Source organism: Heliconius melpomene, chromosome 19 (assembly GCF_056956725.1).
Source record: "Heliconius melpomene rosina isolate 202511_hmr_F chromosome 19, ASM5695672v1, whole genome shotgun sequence".
Lineage (NCBI taxonomy): Eukaryota > Metazoa > Arthropoda > Insecta > Lepidoptera > Nymphalidae > Heliconius > Heliconius melpomene.
The window spans coordinates 9,963,906-9,977,904 of record NC_140407.1 but is presented as its reverse complement, the minus strand read 5'-3'; the positions used below and the strand labels follow the sequence as shown (position 1 = coordinate 9,977,904).

Here is a 13,999-nt window from a genome sequence, read left to right as displayed (position 1 = left end):
TCGAATCAAGAAATCCAATATATAGAAAATAGTGCAGATTTAAGATAAATAACAAATAAGGCTATAATGAAGTAGTTCATAAAACCATTACGGCGGAGTTAAATGAGCCGGGTAGGTAGAGGGAACCTAGTTTTAAGACATTCCGGTTCCCTTCCGTGCTTTGCCTAGACACCAGAGCAAAGAAATGGATAATTATATTAAATTTATCATTTCATCGAGTGGAAATCGAACCCGCAATCTGTGGCATTTACAATTACACGCTTGTGCTCTTGCGCCAGGACTGGCCTGGTGTTTAAAATTATAATAAAATTTACCATTTTATCTTTTAAATAAGCACGTATCGTCACAAAAGATTTCGAGGCGGGTGTCTATTGTGGTGTGGTAACGCGCGAACACTTCACGAAACAAAACGGTAGGTGCGAAGTGCAATCAAGGGCTCTCGCTGTGCACACCGCTTTATGCACTCACATTGCACTATTTGCAGTTGTAAGAACGTTCGTGTCCACACCATGAAAGAAACAAAGTGGTCTCATCAGGTACTATGCTTGTCAACCTGCGCTTACTCGTTTTCCTTCATAAAAATATGATAATGAAATGTATAAAATTTTACAGCAAATACTGTATGTGTGTATTTTTGAAGTTATCTAGATTTATACAATTGACGAGGTCAAAATGAATAATTTTATAATTTATTCTATAATTATTTATCAAATCCCTATGTATTACTTACTAATTAGATTGTATTTTAAATATATAACAGATTGTTTACACACACATAGTAAGTCACGTTTCCTAATATACAAAAGATACATATAATTTATCTCTTTTAACATATATGAATGATAATATTATAATTTACTTATTATACGTACGTTATTTCTTTCGTACTAGGTATGTAAAGAAAATAGCTTTCTTTGTGAGACATTAAAAAGTTATAAAGTGCACAGTAAGGATATTCCTATTTTTAAATTGATTACGGCCGAATTTTCCTGATTGCTAAATAAACGTAATTAAAACTTTTGAATTACATTGTGCCTCATTTCTTTTTTAATTTGGCTGTAGCCAATTTCGTCAGCGCAACGGGGGATGACACTCCCTTTTTACTTAAAAAGAACAATGAAAGGGTAGCGGATATTACTTACAGCGGCATTTTTATAATAAAAAATAGTAAAAATATTCGTCTGGAGATTATCTGAAGTTCTGTAAAGATGTTCTTAGTGTCGCGTATTTGAATGCTATCTCTTACAACTAAAAAATATGAAAAATAGAAAGGCCACTGCTAGTAAGTTTAATTGAAATAAATTAATAAATAATACGAAATTGAGAAAATTTTAAGAAATCAAATAAAAGCTCTTGAGAGACACAAGCATGTCATTGTAAACGCAATGATTGTGGGTTCGATTCCCACTCAGTTGAACGAAATATTTAATATTTTGATTTCCGCGCTATGGTATCGAGGTAAAACGCGACGTTGAATTCCGCCATTCAAAACGCAAAAGTGGGGAACGGAAGTCTATTAATAGGGAACAAGGTATCTCAGAAGTAGGTTCCCAGATTCCCTCTGCCTACCCTGTCTTGTGTAGGCTGAAGCGTGAAGCTATAAAAAAATATATAAGCTCTTGTTTATCAATATATTTTTTTCCATTTACATAAAACTAAGCTTATATCATTTTACACCGTTCAGTAGCTTTACGAGTTACTTGCGCTGACCGTGGCCCGGGATCATGGGATGCGTGTGAATCATAAAAAGTTTATAGACAAATATAAAGTCCTGGGGTTCATCAAAGACAGAAGCTGGGAAACGATAGGACCCCACTTTATTGCTTGTTACGCACCATAAACACGAATCGATAGCCAGAATTTATTTTTTACGAGCATATGAGATGTTTAATAGGTGAATCCAATGATAATGGCAACCCAAATATGTGTAATATTTTTATTTTAATAATATTATTGAAAGAGAACTACAAACCTCTGTATCTTATATCAATATACTTGCTTTAAAAAAATACATATAAACTGGCAGTAAAATTTTACGAATTTCAAACAGAAAAAGCTCACAACTCTATTGTATCACTATAAAAAGTAAATTAAAACCAATCTCAATTACCGAAGTGACACTAAAATATAAATTCTTTGCTTAAATAGAAAGAGCACGTTTCCAATCAAGTCAGTAAACAGAGTCGGTGCCTGGTGGGGGTGCATAAACCGTAATAGGTACATACGCGGTTTTGTAAGCAATAAAAATGTTTTACGTGTGTGGAAGTCCTGATAAAGCGACTGAGTTGTCCCTTGTCCACTGCCCAGTTTATCGTCCTTCGTTTTATGATGCACAAATTTCTATAAGCTCACCATATAACATTTTAGAGTATGTCGTTTGCCTGCGGTTATACCTGCAATTTTTTATGGACTTATATTTTTGGGAAAATTCATACGCACAATATGAAGGCAATTCCAATAGACAATGTTGAAAACCTAAGAAAATATTTTTTTTCTATATTTGAAAATATTAAAAATAAAATAAGTGGTACTTTTATGTTATACTCTACTATAACAATATGTATAACTTATATTGTTTATAAATTAAAACAATTAAGCATTTCAAAAATAAACAGACAAACAATCGTGACCAATACTGATATTCTTGATAGTAAATACGTCTTTATTATGAGAGGCCAACGTGACAAATGTACCGTAGGAGCATGTCCTTTACGTGAGTAATGTTTTTTATTTTTCCATAGACTCGTTATATTATGAGGAAAATTTATGAGTGACCGAAACGTGCGCAATAAATAAAACTGTTGCGCATTTTACGCATAGGTATAGACTATAGACCTATAAAGTAGGTATATATGAATATATGTATGTATGTACATGCGACGCCATTCACAGAATGTTTAGTTCATACAATAATAGATTTTGTTTTGCGGTTGCGATCGCGTGGTCAAATGGAAGTACCTACTTAGTACTAAGAATTGCTTATTAAACGATATAAGCGGATGAGTTACCACTTACTTCAGATAAAGTCCTAATAGTTTAAGTCAACAAATTTACTATTCAATATGAAATTATGTTTAATAATTTTTCATTTCAAACCAGAAGGCACAGAGGCCGATATAACATTACGTGTTGAATGACTTGAATAAAAAATATTTAAAATAATTTTCAAAAAAAATTAATCATTTAAAAAAATACCGATGAATTGTAAAGGCACTATATCCATTTATTAACGTACTTACATCTAAATTATAATACGTGTCCGAATTATTTATAATAATATTATACGTATAGGAATATAATTAATTCACACTGAGATAATCCAGGTCGATACTGCAATATTTATTATATGAATGCTTATATTTATTTATAATGAAACAGCCAATCGCATAATTCATCTCTATCCTATTAAATCATTAAGGCGTAAACCAACAACATATTTACTTTGTTAAATGCTAAGAGCAACTAAAAATACTTGAGAAAGGTCATACGTACATTGTAAAATCATAAATTTGCTATTTAGCCCTAGGTTATTGAGATTTATTTACAGATACAAACATAAATACACTATACAGTTCTGCATAATTATCGAGTACTTTATATATTGTAAACAAATACGGTAATTAGAATTAACTGCGGACCGTATGGTGTTTTATAATGATTACTGTAATTTTTACTAGGAAATATATTTACAATGTAATATATTTGTTTATCGAGAAAACAATAATGGAGTCTTGAAAATATAAAAAAATGTAGCCAGTATTTTTAAGCCAGTATTTTTCTACAATTTTTATGACACCAATGTATTGGAAATATGACACCTAGACGTAAGAAGCACCTGTAATTACTTTACACATCCATCTTAATCTTGTCATGTATGGAAGATCTATTAATATTTGAAATTGAGTCGGCAATAATGAAGCTGTAACTACCTGAGCGATAAAATTAATTGATAATGAGGACGACGCAGACAATTTTGAAGAAGACGAATAATTTTATGATTCAATTTTAAGTGTGCTTTAGCTTTGATAGAGGTTAATGAAGGCGTTTCATAATCTTTGGTACATTCAAAAACATTATGTTAGTTGTTTTATTTTTTCGTAAATACTATACTGCAATACAAGAGTGATGTCACATCTGCTACAATTATTATTTTAACATAAATTGCTGTACGTGCTTACAATTTAAATATACTAAAGTATTGTTACATTGTAGGTAGGTGTATAGGTATCGTAGTTTTATGCAAATTGAATCTCTTTTTAATCCACGTTTGTCCACGTCTAGGGGTAGATAGAAGTGTTCTATTTTAGGTATATGTTCATTTTCAGGAATCTCGCTATCGCTACTATCGTTATCTCTAAATTAGTGGAGGTAGGATTAAGTACGAATTTGAATAGCCTTCAGTACCTACCATCTGAACAAGTTTAAGAGATAAGGTACGTGCTCATTAATAGCGATTAGTATTTGTTCATATGATTTGTGCTTTACCTATATAATTTCATAAAGATATACATAATATCTGGGTGGTGGGGGTGGGTGTCGAGGCATCAGTGCAGCGTTAAGTTCCGCCACTTAAAACGCAATGCCTTCAGAATTCTACGAAAAATGGGAAATGATGTGTCTTAACACTAGGTGTCTGACGTGTGCGGGATACAGGTTGAAACTGATAAAAAATGTATAGTATTGATATTTCTTTTTTCACGTATGCCTGATGCTATTACTACACTAATATACCATTTATTAAGTAAGTGAACATAATAATTAAGTTCCGATACGTATCGATTATTGTTTTATTTTTCTCTTTAATTAAAGGTTACGAGAATTTCAAGAATAGTCTCGCAATCTTCAGAACGCTATTACTCGAACGTCCCCTTACGTTAATCCTTTGCAAGGGTGTGAGACATAGCTAGTGTTTTAGAGCCATTATTTACTTTAGCGAAGGTTGAGATATTTATTAACCATCAGAGCGTAAGCCAGTTTGGTTAATACTGCCATTACCGAGATGAACAATTTATGATAATGAAATAAATTTTATAGTAGGTAAATACACATTACTTGTTTACCTATAATATAGATAATTATTTTTCAAATTTTTAAAGCCGATCGTGGCTCAGAGGTGCAAACGTGCGACTGTAAACGCGGCAGGTTCTTGGTTCAATTCCTAGTCGAGGAAATGAAATATTAAATATTTTCATAGTAGGTAGATAATGAGGCAAACCGCGGCGTTGAGCTCCGCTACTCGATACGCAATGCCTCCAGAATTCGGCGGATAGTAGGGTAGGGTGGAGTGTCTTGACACTAGGCTCCCTCTCCTTACTCTGCTACATATGGAATACAGCCTGAAGCTTAATAAAAAATATGAAACGGTAAACCATCATGTAATTATTTATTAAAGTACTGAACTCAAAATACTAAATACTATAATGTAATACTCACAAAAAAATGCTAATTAAGTAAAAATTAATACGTAAGTAATTTTTCCATATAGTATTGTTTTGAAATCTGGGATTTATTTTTTTTATTGTATTGTTTTACATTTTTTTTTTGCGATTTAATGAATATATGCCTTGTATAGTACGTAGGTACGTGATGAGGGACAGGAAGGAATCTGTTAAAGAGTAAAACAAACTAATATTTTTTAAATTTTTATTTTATTTTATAAAGGTTTGTATTTATCGTAGGTATAGTGTAATTTGAAATATATTTCAATTCAAATTTGCTTCCCAATTAGATAATGTGTAGTAGGCGATTACGTATAACAAAATACAATGGAGAGTAAAGAATAATAATCTCTGAACAACAGTTTACAATTTAAACAAAAACATTTTAAAACTAAGCGGTGATTGTATACAGTAAGAATTAGTGAAGGTAATGAAAGGTAATATAATTAGGTTATTAATTGTGCATTAACTAAAGTAGGTAAAAATTAAAATTAATCTAACTTCAAATTAATTAAATTTAGAGCTGCTAAACATAATATAATCGTACTTTGCAGTTGCCAAGACGGCACCTAATATAAATATCTAGGGAAATAATTTTAAGGGTTCATTTGAACTATACGTTAAACCATGAATAGATCTTTGTCGGCGTCATTGAATGATCTTTTAAAACTGAAAGCCGCCGACAGAGCCTATTAGAACCAACGCAGGTCTTATAAAGACCTACAGTTCACACGACCAGACAAGACGACGCGAACTCTTTCTAAAATAATTTCCAGTTAATAACAGTCAAACAAAATTGGACTAAACAACAAGGAATTTGTACTTTGGGAGATGTGATATCATAGAGAATCGACTAGGTCCTCATCAAATGAATATTAAATACTTAATGAACATTGTATCAATAATATATAATATAAGCAATATAAAACGTAACATAATCGGAAACACTAGACAATAATATAATTCTGCTAAATAACTGAAGTAATTCAGGTTCGTCGCCAGGGTTGCAATGGTACGATTGGACAAGCCGATGAAGTCGACTAGAAGCGGCCACAACACCGCCCACTACAAGACTGGCAACGAGGAATTGTCTAACAATTTATTATTAATCGAATAGAATAAAAACTTTGCTAAATTTTGTACCGAAAACGTATCTAGCGTTGTAATAAAATGATATGCTTGCGAACAGCGACGCTTTGGTTTGGATCACAATCGCAGGAATGCCGCCCGCCTCGCTCGCGTAAACTAAAGTGACGACGACGGCCCACTACACATTCTGCTATGGACCGGTGTTGGCCGCTCGTTCGGTAGCTCTGCGCTTTATCGATATCATATTAATAATAAATGTCACAACATCAAGCCGGTATAAAAAACACTAAGCCTACTAAAACTACTACCTGCGAAAACTCTTTTAAAGAGCAAACTTACACGCTACATTCGTAAAGTAACACAAAGCCCGACGCTCGAGCGACGGGCGCAATATCAGGATCCGTATAAAATATAACATGTTTTTTTTTTCTCTTCTTAGTTTTATTACAATTTTCTGAAACAACCTTAAATACTACTCATGCTTTACCAACATTACAAAATAGACAATACAACGCTCACATATCCTTATATATTTTTTAATTATTCTTATTTTCAATATTTCAATCGATACAAAATGGAACTTTTTGTCTTATAGTAAACAGAATAAATCTAAGCGCCTAATTTATGGTTCAATTGTGCCAATTCCTTATGCAATAACTGCAAATTTATAAAAATATACATTGTATATTGTAATGTATCATTAATTTATATTATAAATTATATCAAACGAATTATATCTATATTTCAAAATGGTTCTTATAAATATCAAAAGCACTTAACTGTTACATTTAAGCTTAACGTATTGGCGTTCTTACGAGTTTCCTATCCTATCCTTCTTTTTATCTTTCTTTCACATCGAGCCATATTCCAGAAAAATTGTAAGTAAACAAGAGATCATAGTAAAATACATATATATACGTTGTGTATATCACGACCACACCCAATATTAAAATTAATGTAGATAACCAGTATACCTACGCTACAAATGAAATAAGACTTCTATAACTTGAATCATAAATCATTCACACTGACATACACTGCTTACATTGTAAAAATATTTTTTGAATAAGATGCTTTACAAAATTTTATTATAATTTACAACTTACATTCATGGAATTTATTAATGCTTTAAAAAACAGGATATATTGATAGATTATTTAAAGGAGAAGTCTTTTTGAATATTTTATGTGATAAAAACAGAATTATCTCCAGAATTAAGAAAGAAAACCATTATAATATAAATTTTACAAAGCATCTAATACCAACTTACAAAAAGTGGAGATATCCTAGCTTACATTTAAGGACCTTTTCGCCGTAAGTCCTATCAAGAAGGAGTCTCAATATTCCGCAGCCCGAATCATTCCAGACCCGACTACGGTCAAGACCACTTCTTAAATGATGACAAACGGGCGGTCTCGTTGAATACCTATTATCGCTGTGATACACGTACGAGCTCGTCTCGTTTTGTCTTACAAAAATACTACAATCTACGATTTCAGTAAAAAAACGTATATTACTTGACGTTAAATTTACGAATTACATATTAATAGAAAAAATGTTACCGCTAAGTTACTCGTTACCGTTACGAAAGTACAAAAGTATTAATTTTACAAATTATGACACTCATACCCTGATCCACCCCGCGCGTTACGTCAACGTTAGTCTAATTGCCACGCAATTACTTAATTATTATCTTTAACCAATTCGTAAGATTATCACCAATTAAATCCAAGTACTTTCACATTTTTTACCTCAACCTGATCACTAAATCTTAGGTATATTTGCAATTCATATTGGAAACAGAAAGTCCTAGTAAGTACACTATTTGGAGCAAACGCAGCACTGGAAACAAGGCATTTTCGATTATAAACGGCAGACTTGTAATTGCATCAAAAAATTGTGATATCAAAAAATATTGCAACGTTCATTTATCAGTAGCTTCCTATATCACTACACTCATAGTCTACATCTACACAGTCTTTTTAATAATGTGCGTTTGCTCGTATTGCTTCTAAACACTCTATGTACGATTTCAGTGCTTTGTTTATTTACTTTTTCATATCCTCATTGTATCTGTTATATTGAAACAGCTAGATGTTTATTAACTGGTTCACAAAATTGTTATTGCAAAACATTATTCAAAATGACATGGATAAATACAATGGGGCGCAAAGTTAAGCCCTTAACTACAAAAGTTATTACAAAATTTTAATATACTACTTTATTGTAGAAAACATCGAATATCAAAATATAACTAACACGTTGATTTGCATCTTTCACTAACCAATAACAGCCGTATACTATATTCAGCCAATGCGTTTGAAAATTTTTGAGCGTTTTCTGTGGACGCGGTTGTTTTTGAATACCAACAGATTTTATATGGAGACAGAATGGCATCCATGTCTCGGGGTTCTTTTCATTGTAAAAATATTCAATTGCAATTAATATTGAATGATTTATCCAAGATTAATAATGTGTATAAAACTCCATCGATCCAAGTAACGTTACATATTTATTTTTGGTGTTCCCAACTATCAAATAGCTTAACTATTCTTAGCCATTACACAAAACTTCACCGTGGGCGACCAGTCTTGCACCGATCACATTTTGGGACTGTGTATTTATATGTATAATTTTGAAAAAATACACTACATTTATGAATATTTATTACGTATAACTAGACGAGATTAAACATTAAGGGGCAGGGTTTACAAGAGTGATTAGTAAAATTAGTAATGATATGAATATCATTCAAAATACCAAATGTTAATTTGTTGTAACTAAGCGCATGCGCAAACGCTGCTTCTATGACCAGAACGTACACAATTTTATAAAAAAAAAACTCGCTTGGCACGAGAAGATCGATTCAAATAGTAAAATAAAACTTTGATAACTTACTTAATATGACCACAAGCACACGTCTCATTCATTCTATATACTAAAAGGAATTACTTATGAGTCTAAATGAAAACTACAGACGAAATAAGGTTTGATTAATCTAGGTTAAAAAGCAAGACGAGACCTAGTCCGGCTATTCCGCCGATGGTTATCTACTTACGGTGTGTCCCTTCTATGTACTAAATATACTAATAGCATTTTATAAAATACAAGATCAAATAAACATACATAAAACTAATAGACGATATAGTTTTCAATAAGTAACAATTTACGCCTCTAATTTACCAACGTATTGTAAAACAAAATTTCTATAAAATCAATGCAACGGTTAGTCACTTCATTGAGGAGAAACGTTTCCATTTCATTAGGATTTACAGCAACTAGGTATATTGTATAGATTATCTAGATCAGTGTTACCATTAATATGTATTTGATTTACTTTATAAAATTTGCAAAAGTAACAAATTTGTTCCTTTGTACTTTTAAGCAATTCACTAAATTACACCACATTAAATTCAACATGAAGTGAATGTGTCTAAATAAATTGTTATTCATTACAAAAATTTAACAAATATGTGCAAATAAACTAAGAAGTTGGCAACGTTCGTGTAATTACATTTATTTAAACTGAACAAACACACTAACTACCATGTTGTATACATAAGTAGGAAGTGTCAAACTATTTTATAAGCGCCCCTACGTCTATACAACCTTAGGTTTCGTATCCGATGCGTTATCACGGCAACCTGCTTTCAAGGAGCTTTGATCTTCAAAAAGTACAGAATACAATTGAAATTTTCATTTATTGCGATTTTGCGATATATAGTTCGACTTAGGAAAATTCTTAACAGTATAAAGGCTAATATATTAATAGTAAAGTACACGATTCAAGTTAAAATGCTTACGTAAAATATTACATAATATAATGTATTTATGTACTTTTAAAATGGGTAAAACAATATTTTTTTTAATATTTAGAATTATTTTTAACAACAAAAGAAGATAAGAGATAGGTTGAGCGAATATTTAAAATACGTTATTCTTTATTATTTGTACTCTGCAACCGAAAGTACTACTTGTTAAGTAATCACTTCTTTATTATAAATGATAACTCTGAAAAGTATTAATTTAGGAGCCCTCGGACCAATATATAAATTTTTCTATTTAGTATCTAGAGAGGTAATGTCGCACTTTATAAAATATTAAAATGATCCTTGTTCCTGAGGACTTTAGTAAACTCGTAAAAGTGGATATTTATGTCCAATATATCGTAATTACTTTGAATTTGTACCGGAGAGAGGGGGTAACGTCGATGCTTCGCCTCATATACTTTCACTATGATTAATACATCTACTAAGTTGGCTCTGTATTCACTATTAAACAATATGATTTAATAATTTGTGTCGCCTTCGCTAAATAACCGAAGTGTAATGTCATTTCACTTTTCATTTGTACATGGCCACCATCAGATGATCTGGTTCTTTTTTTTTTAATATTTTCCTAAATATACCAACAACAGCTCGTCATTTTTTTTTATTTTTTCAAATATTTTTTTTATTGGATACAAATACATTTAATTAAATGTACATTAAACTTTTTAAATATAATTCTATATTCGAACGAGCAAACTTCGATAAAATTAAAATTGATTAACATATGAGATGACATTACAGTTCAGTAGATTGATTAAAATAATTAGGGATATTTGATATTATTGACATACTATCGATTTATGGCTAAACTAGAAATATGTAATATTATATCTGAATAAACACTTTGTAAGCATTTGCGTGTACTAGAACGGCATTATTTACAATACTATACTGTCCTATCATAGTTTTTGATATATATATTTCAATTTTAGATTAATTATAAGCGAGAAGAGAATTTAAAATTAAAGAAAAAAAATGTTAAGAGAGTTACTACAAGAACAACCACACTCGACGAACTGGTTACTGTGATCTATCCTACTAAAAGAAAAATTTATACCAAATTACAGCAAATATAATATTATATTGTATTTAAATGAAATGAGATTTAATTTGGATATTCAAAACAGTTTAATTACAATTATTGTGTTCATAAAAAAATGTTTATTTTAATAAAAGACAACTGTGAACCAGTTCGTCGCCAGCCAAACCGTGCCTGATGACGATAACGATAAATGAGGTGCAGTGATGCGGATGATAGCAATGACGTGCGAGAGGTGATGATACCCTGAACATGAATTTAGACCAAGCGAACTAATAGCACGGTTCTATAGATAAACGAGATTTATTTATTATTGTTTCGAATTTTTTTAAGCCCATGGCGATGATAGATGATTATATAAGAAAAATACAAATCATTCTAGTACGAAATTATTAGAACAGGGATTCTACAAAGAAAACGGAAATAGATTGCAATGGTTGCTACCTCTCAATTTGCTGGCTTGGTCTAAACCCAACAAGAGTCTAATATCTACGCAACATTTACGAACAAACGGTATTCAGTCCACAAACGTTTCATAACGAAGTACGCACTTCATTTCGAAACCAAAGCGATTAGTTTAGTAAAATGTAAATGGCAGTTCTGATTTTTAGAATAATGCAAAAATTTTCACCTATAAAAAATTTTCAAGTCTTCATAGAATTATTGCCTACATTGTGAACTCGATGTCCACGGATATCACGTTACCCTTTTTTTGTAAACGAGCCATTTAACACCTATCCGCACCACTCGGTTTATCCACTACCACTATACACCCACTAGAACTAGGAATTTTATCACTTTTAATCACTTTTGCGAGTAATAAGTATCAAATGTATCAAAAACTTACCTAAAACGTTAACGTTAAACATTAATGAGTAAATGTGCATCACTTATACGCTTATCCAATGTAGAAGCGCTATACTTACAAATAAATAGACATCCATGATAATTATATGAAAAACCTTAACCTATAGACAGACGCAGCCAAAAACCTTCTCTTTTAACAAAAAAAGTACCGTTTTGTATAAATAAATGCTTTCAGTGATAAGCGGATACAATATATCTTATAAAATAATTCTGTTCCAATATTGAGGTTCTTGCATTTGATATGGCACGATTCCATAAATTATATTCATATATTTTTTAATTTTTTTTATAGAATTCCGCTGATCACTGAATATAGATAATAAATATCTAGTTAATAAAATGAATCAAAACAAAACAAATACATATCAGTATATAACCTTATTTCAAAAATATACATATATGTATGTATATATTGACATGCTAATCGTATTATTGGTGACACAGCAATTGCTTAAAATTATATTCCACTAACACTATTAAGTGAAAAATTATTTGTAAGTAAATGAAAATGATATCAAAGAACATAAATAACCTAATATGACATCTGTAATCCCTTTACAGAATATAAGTGCCATTTGGTGGGAGAAAAGAAAATCGCCATAAACCTACTAAATATTGTATAACACTTAAGTTTAAGTTTAAAAGTTTTAAATTTTGCTAAAATAAAACATAACTAATAAACTAAATTGAACTAAACAACACACCACTCAAATGTCCTATTAAATAGGACTATCGTATCAGTATCACTGAAATCGAAGGTAATTACATCTTAAAAAAAATCTTTATTTTCATCCCCTTCAAAAGGGAACCACTCCAGGTCAAATTTCAATCAAAATAAAAAAAAATGCAATTTCTGGCGTCACTGTACACATACCCTTATAATAATTATTTTTTGATAAAATCAACATCTATCTATTTTAATCAACAAAGTGCAGAATAAAATTAAAATAAAATCAATAGTATGATCTAAACCGATACATAAAATTATTTCCAATAATACCAACTTAATTTTAACAAAAATTATTCCTAGCGCCTCAAGAAAGACACACAAAAGTTCAAAACACAGACGTTTCACGCACACGGCTTACGCGATTTGGTTCAAATAGTCGATGAAGTCATTAGAAAATAACTGAAGATTTGATGGCTCGGCGGCCGCAGTGCGTCGCGGGGCACTGCATGTGGTTAAAGGTATCGTAGGTCTTTCCACTGGTTTTGGACGAAGCGATGCGAGATATCGTTCAGCGAGGGTTTCCCCGAGACTCATAGCAAGAGTTTCAGGACTCAGCCCGAGTAAGGAGAGTGATTCCGTAATGCTTGCTAAGGCCGGAGTGAGGAATTTTGAAGACTCATCTGTAGATTCAGGTGCGCGGGAAGCCATGCTCGTGTTGACGACTGGTCGTAGTGCTGGTGGGGAAGCGCGTCTTGAAGGAGACGGCGCAAGTCCCCACGTATCAGGGGGGGTGCCGGGAGAGGTTCCCGGCACCGCCGATTGTTATGGCCACTGCTGAAAGAGCGGGAAAACCCGTTTTGTGAAACAATAAGACAGCGGCTTCACGAAGTGTGTGTCGACTACGCGGCAGTGTGGGCACGTGACGGGGTGAGAATAGTCAGAGTAGTTCAGCCGTTGGTGCGGGTGCAGAAGTGGCTTGTAGCAGTTGTTACACTGAGAACAAAAATATTATATTTAATCTCTAGTTACAAATAAAATTGAATGCTTTTATGATAATTTATATATA

General features: G+C 31.9%; 2 protein-coding genes across 2 annotated transcripts in view; both read right to left on the bottom strand.

The window, feature by feature from the left end:
* Nucleotides 1–10,951: 10,951 nt before the first annotated feature.
* Nucleotides 10,952–13,641, bottom strand: LOC146528688 (uncharacterized). Its single transcript, XM_085203588.1, has one exon. The coding sequence runs from the start codon at nt 13,639–13,641 to the stop codon at nt 13,348–13,350; it is 294 nt and encodes a 97-aa protein (XP_085059714.1). The 3' UTR covers nt 10,952–13,347.
* The window catches only part of heca (hdc homolog, cell cycle regulator), a 44,350-nt gene continuing 41,387 nt past the window's right edge, over nt 11,037–13,999 (bottom strand). Inside the window, exon 5 of the mRNA XM_085203587.1 lies at nt 11,037–13,926. Within this exon, the coding sequence (XP_085059713.1) occupies nt 13,756–13,926 (171 nt within the window). The 3' untranslated portion in view covers nt 11,037–13,755. The remainder of the gene's footprint in view (nt 13,927–13,999) is intronic.

Bases quoted from the DNA above. Each gene is read 5' to 3' on its own strand.
- LOC146528688 (XM_085203588.1), bottom strand. From the start codon at position 13,641: ATGGCTTCCCGCGCACCTGAATCTACAGATGAGTCTTCAAAATTCCTC.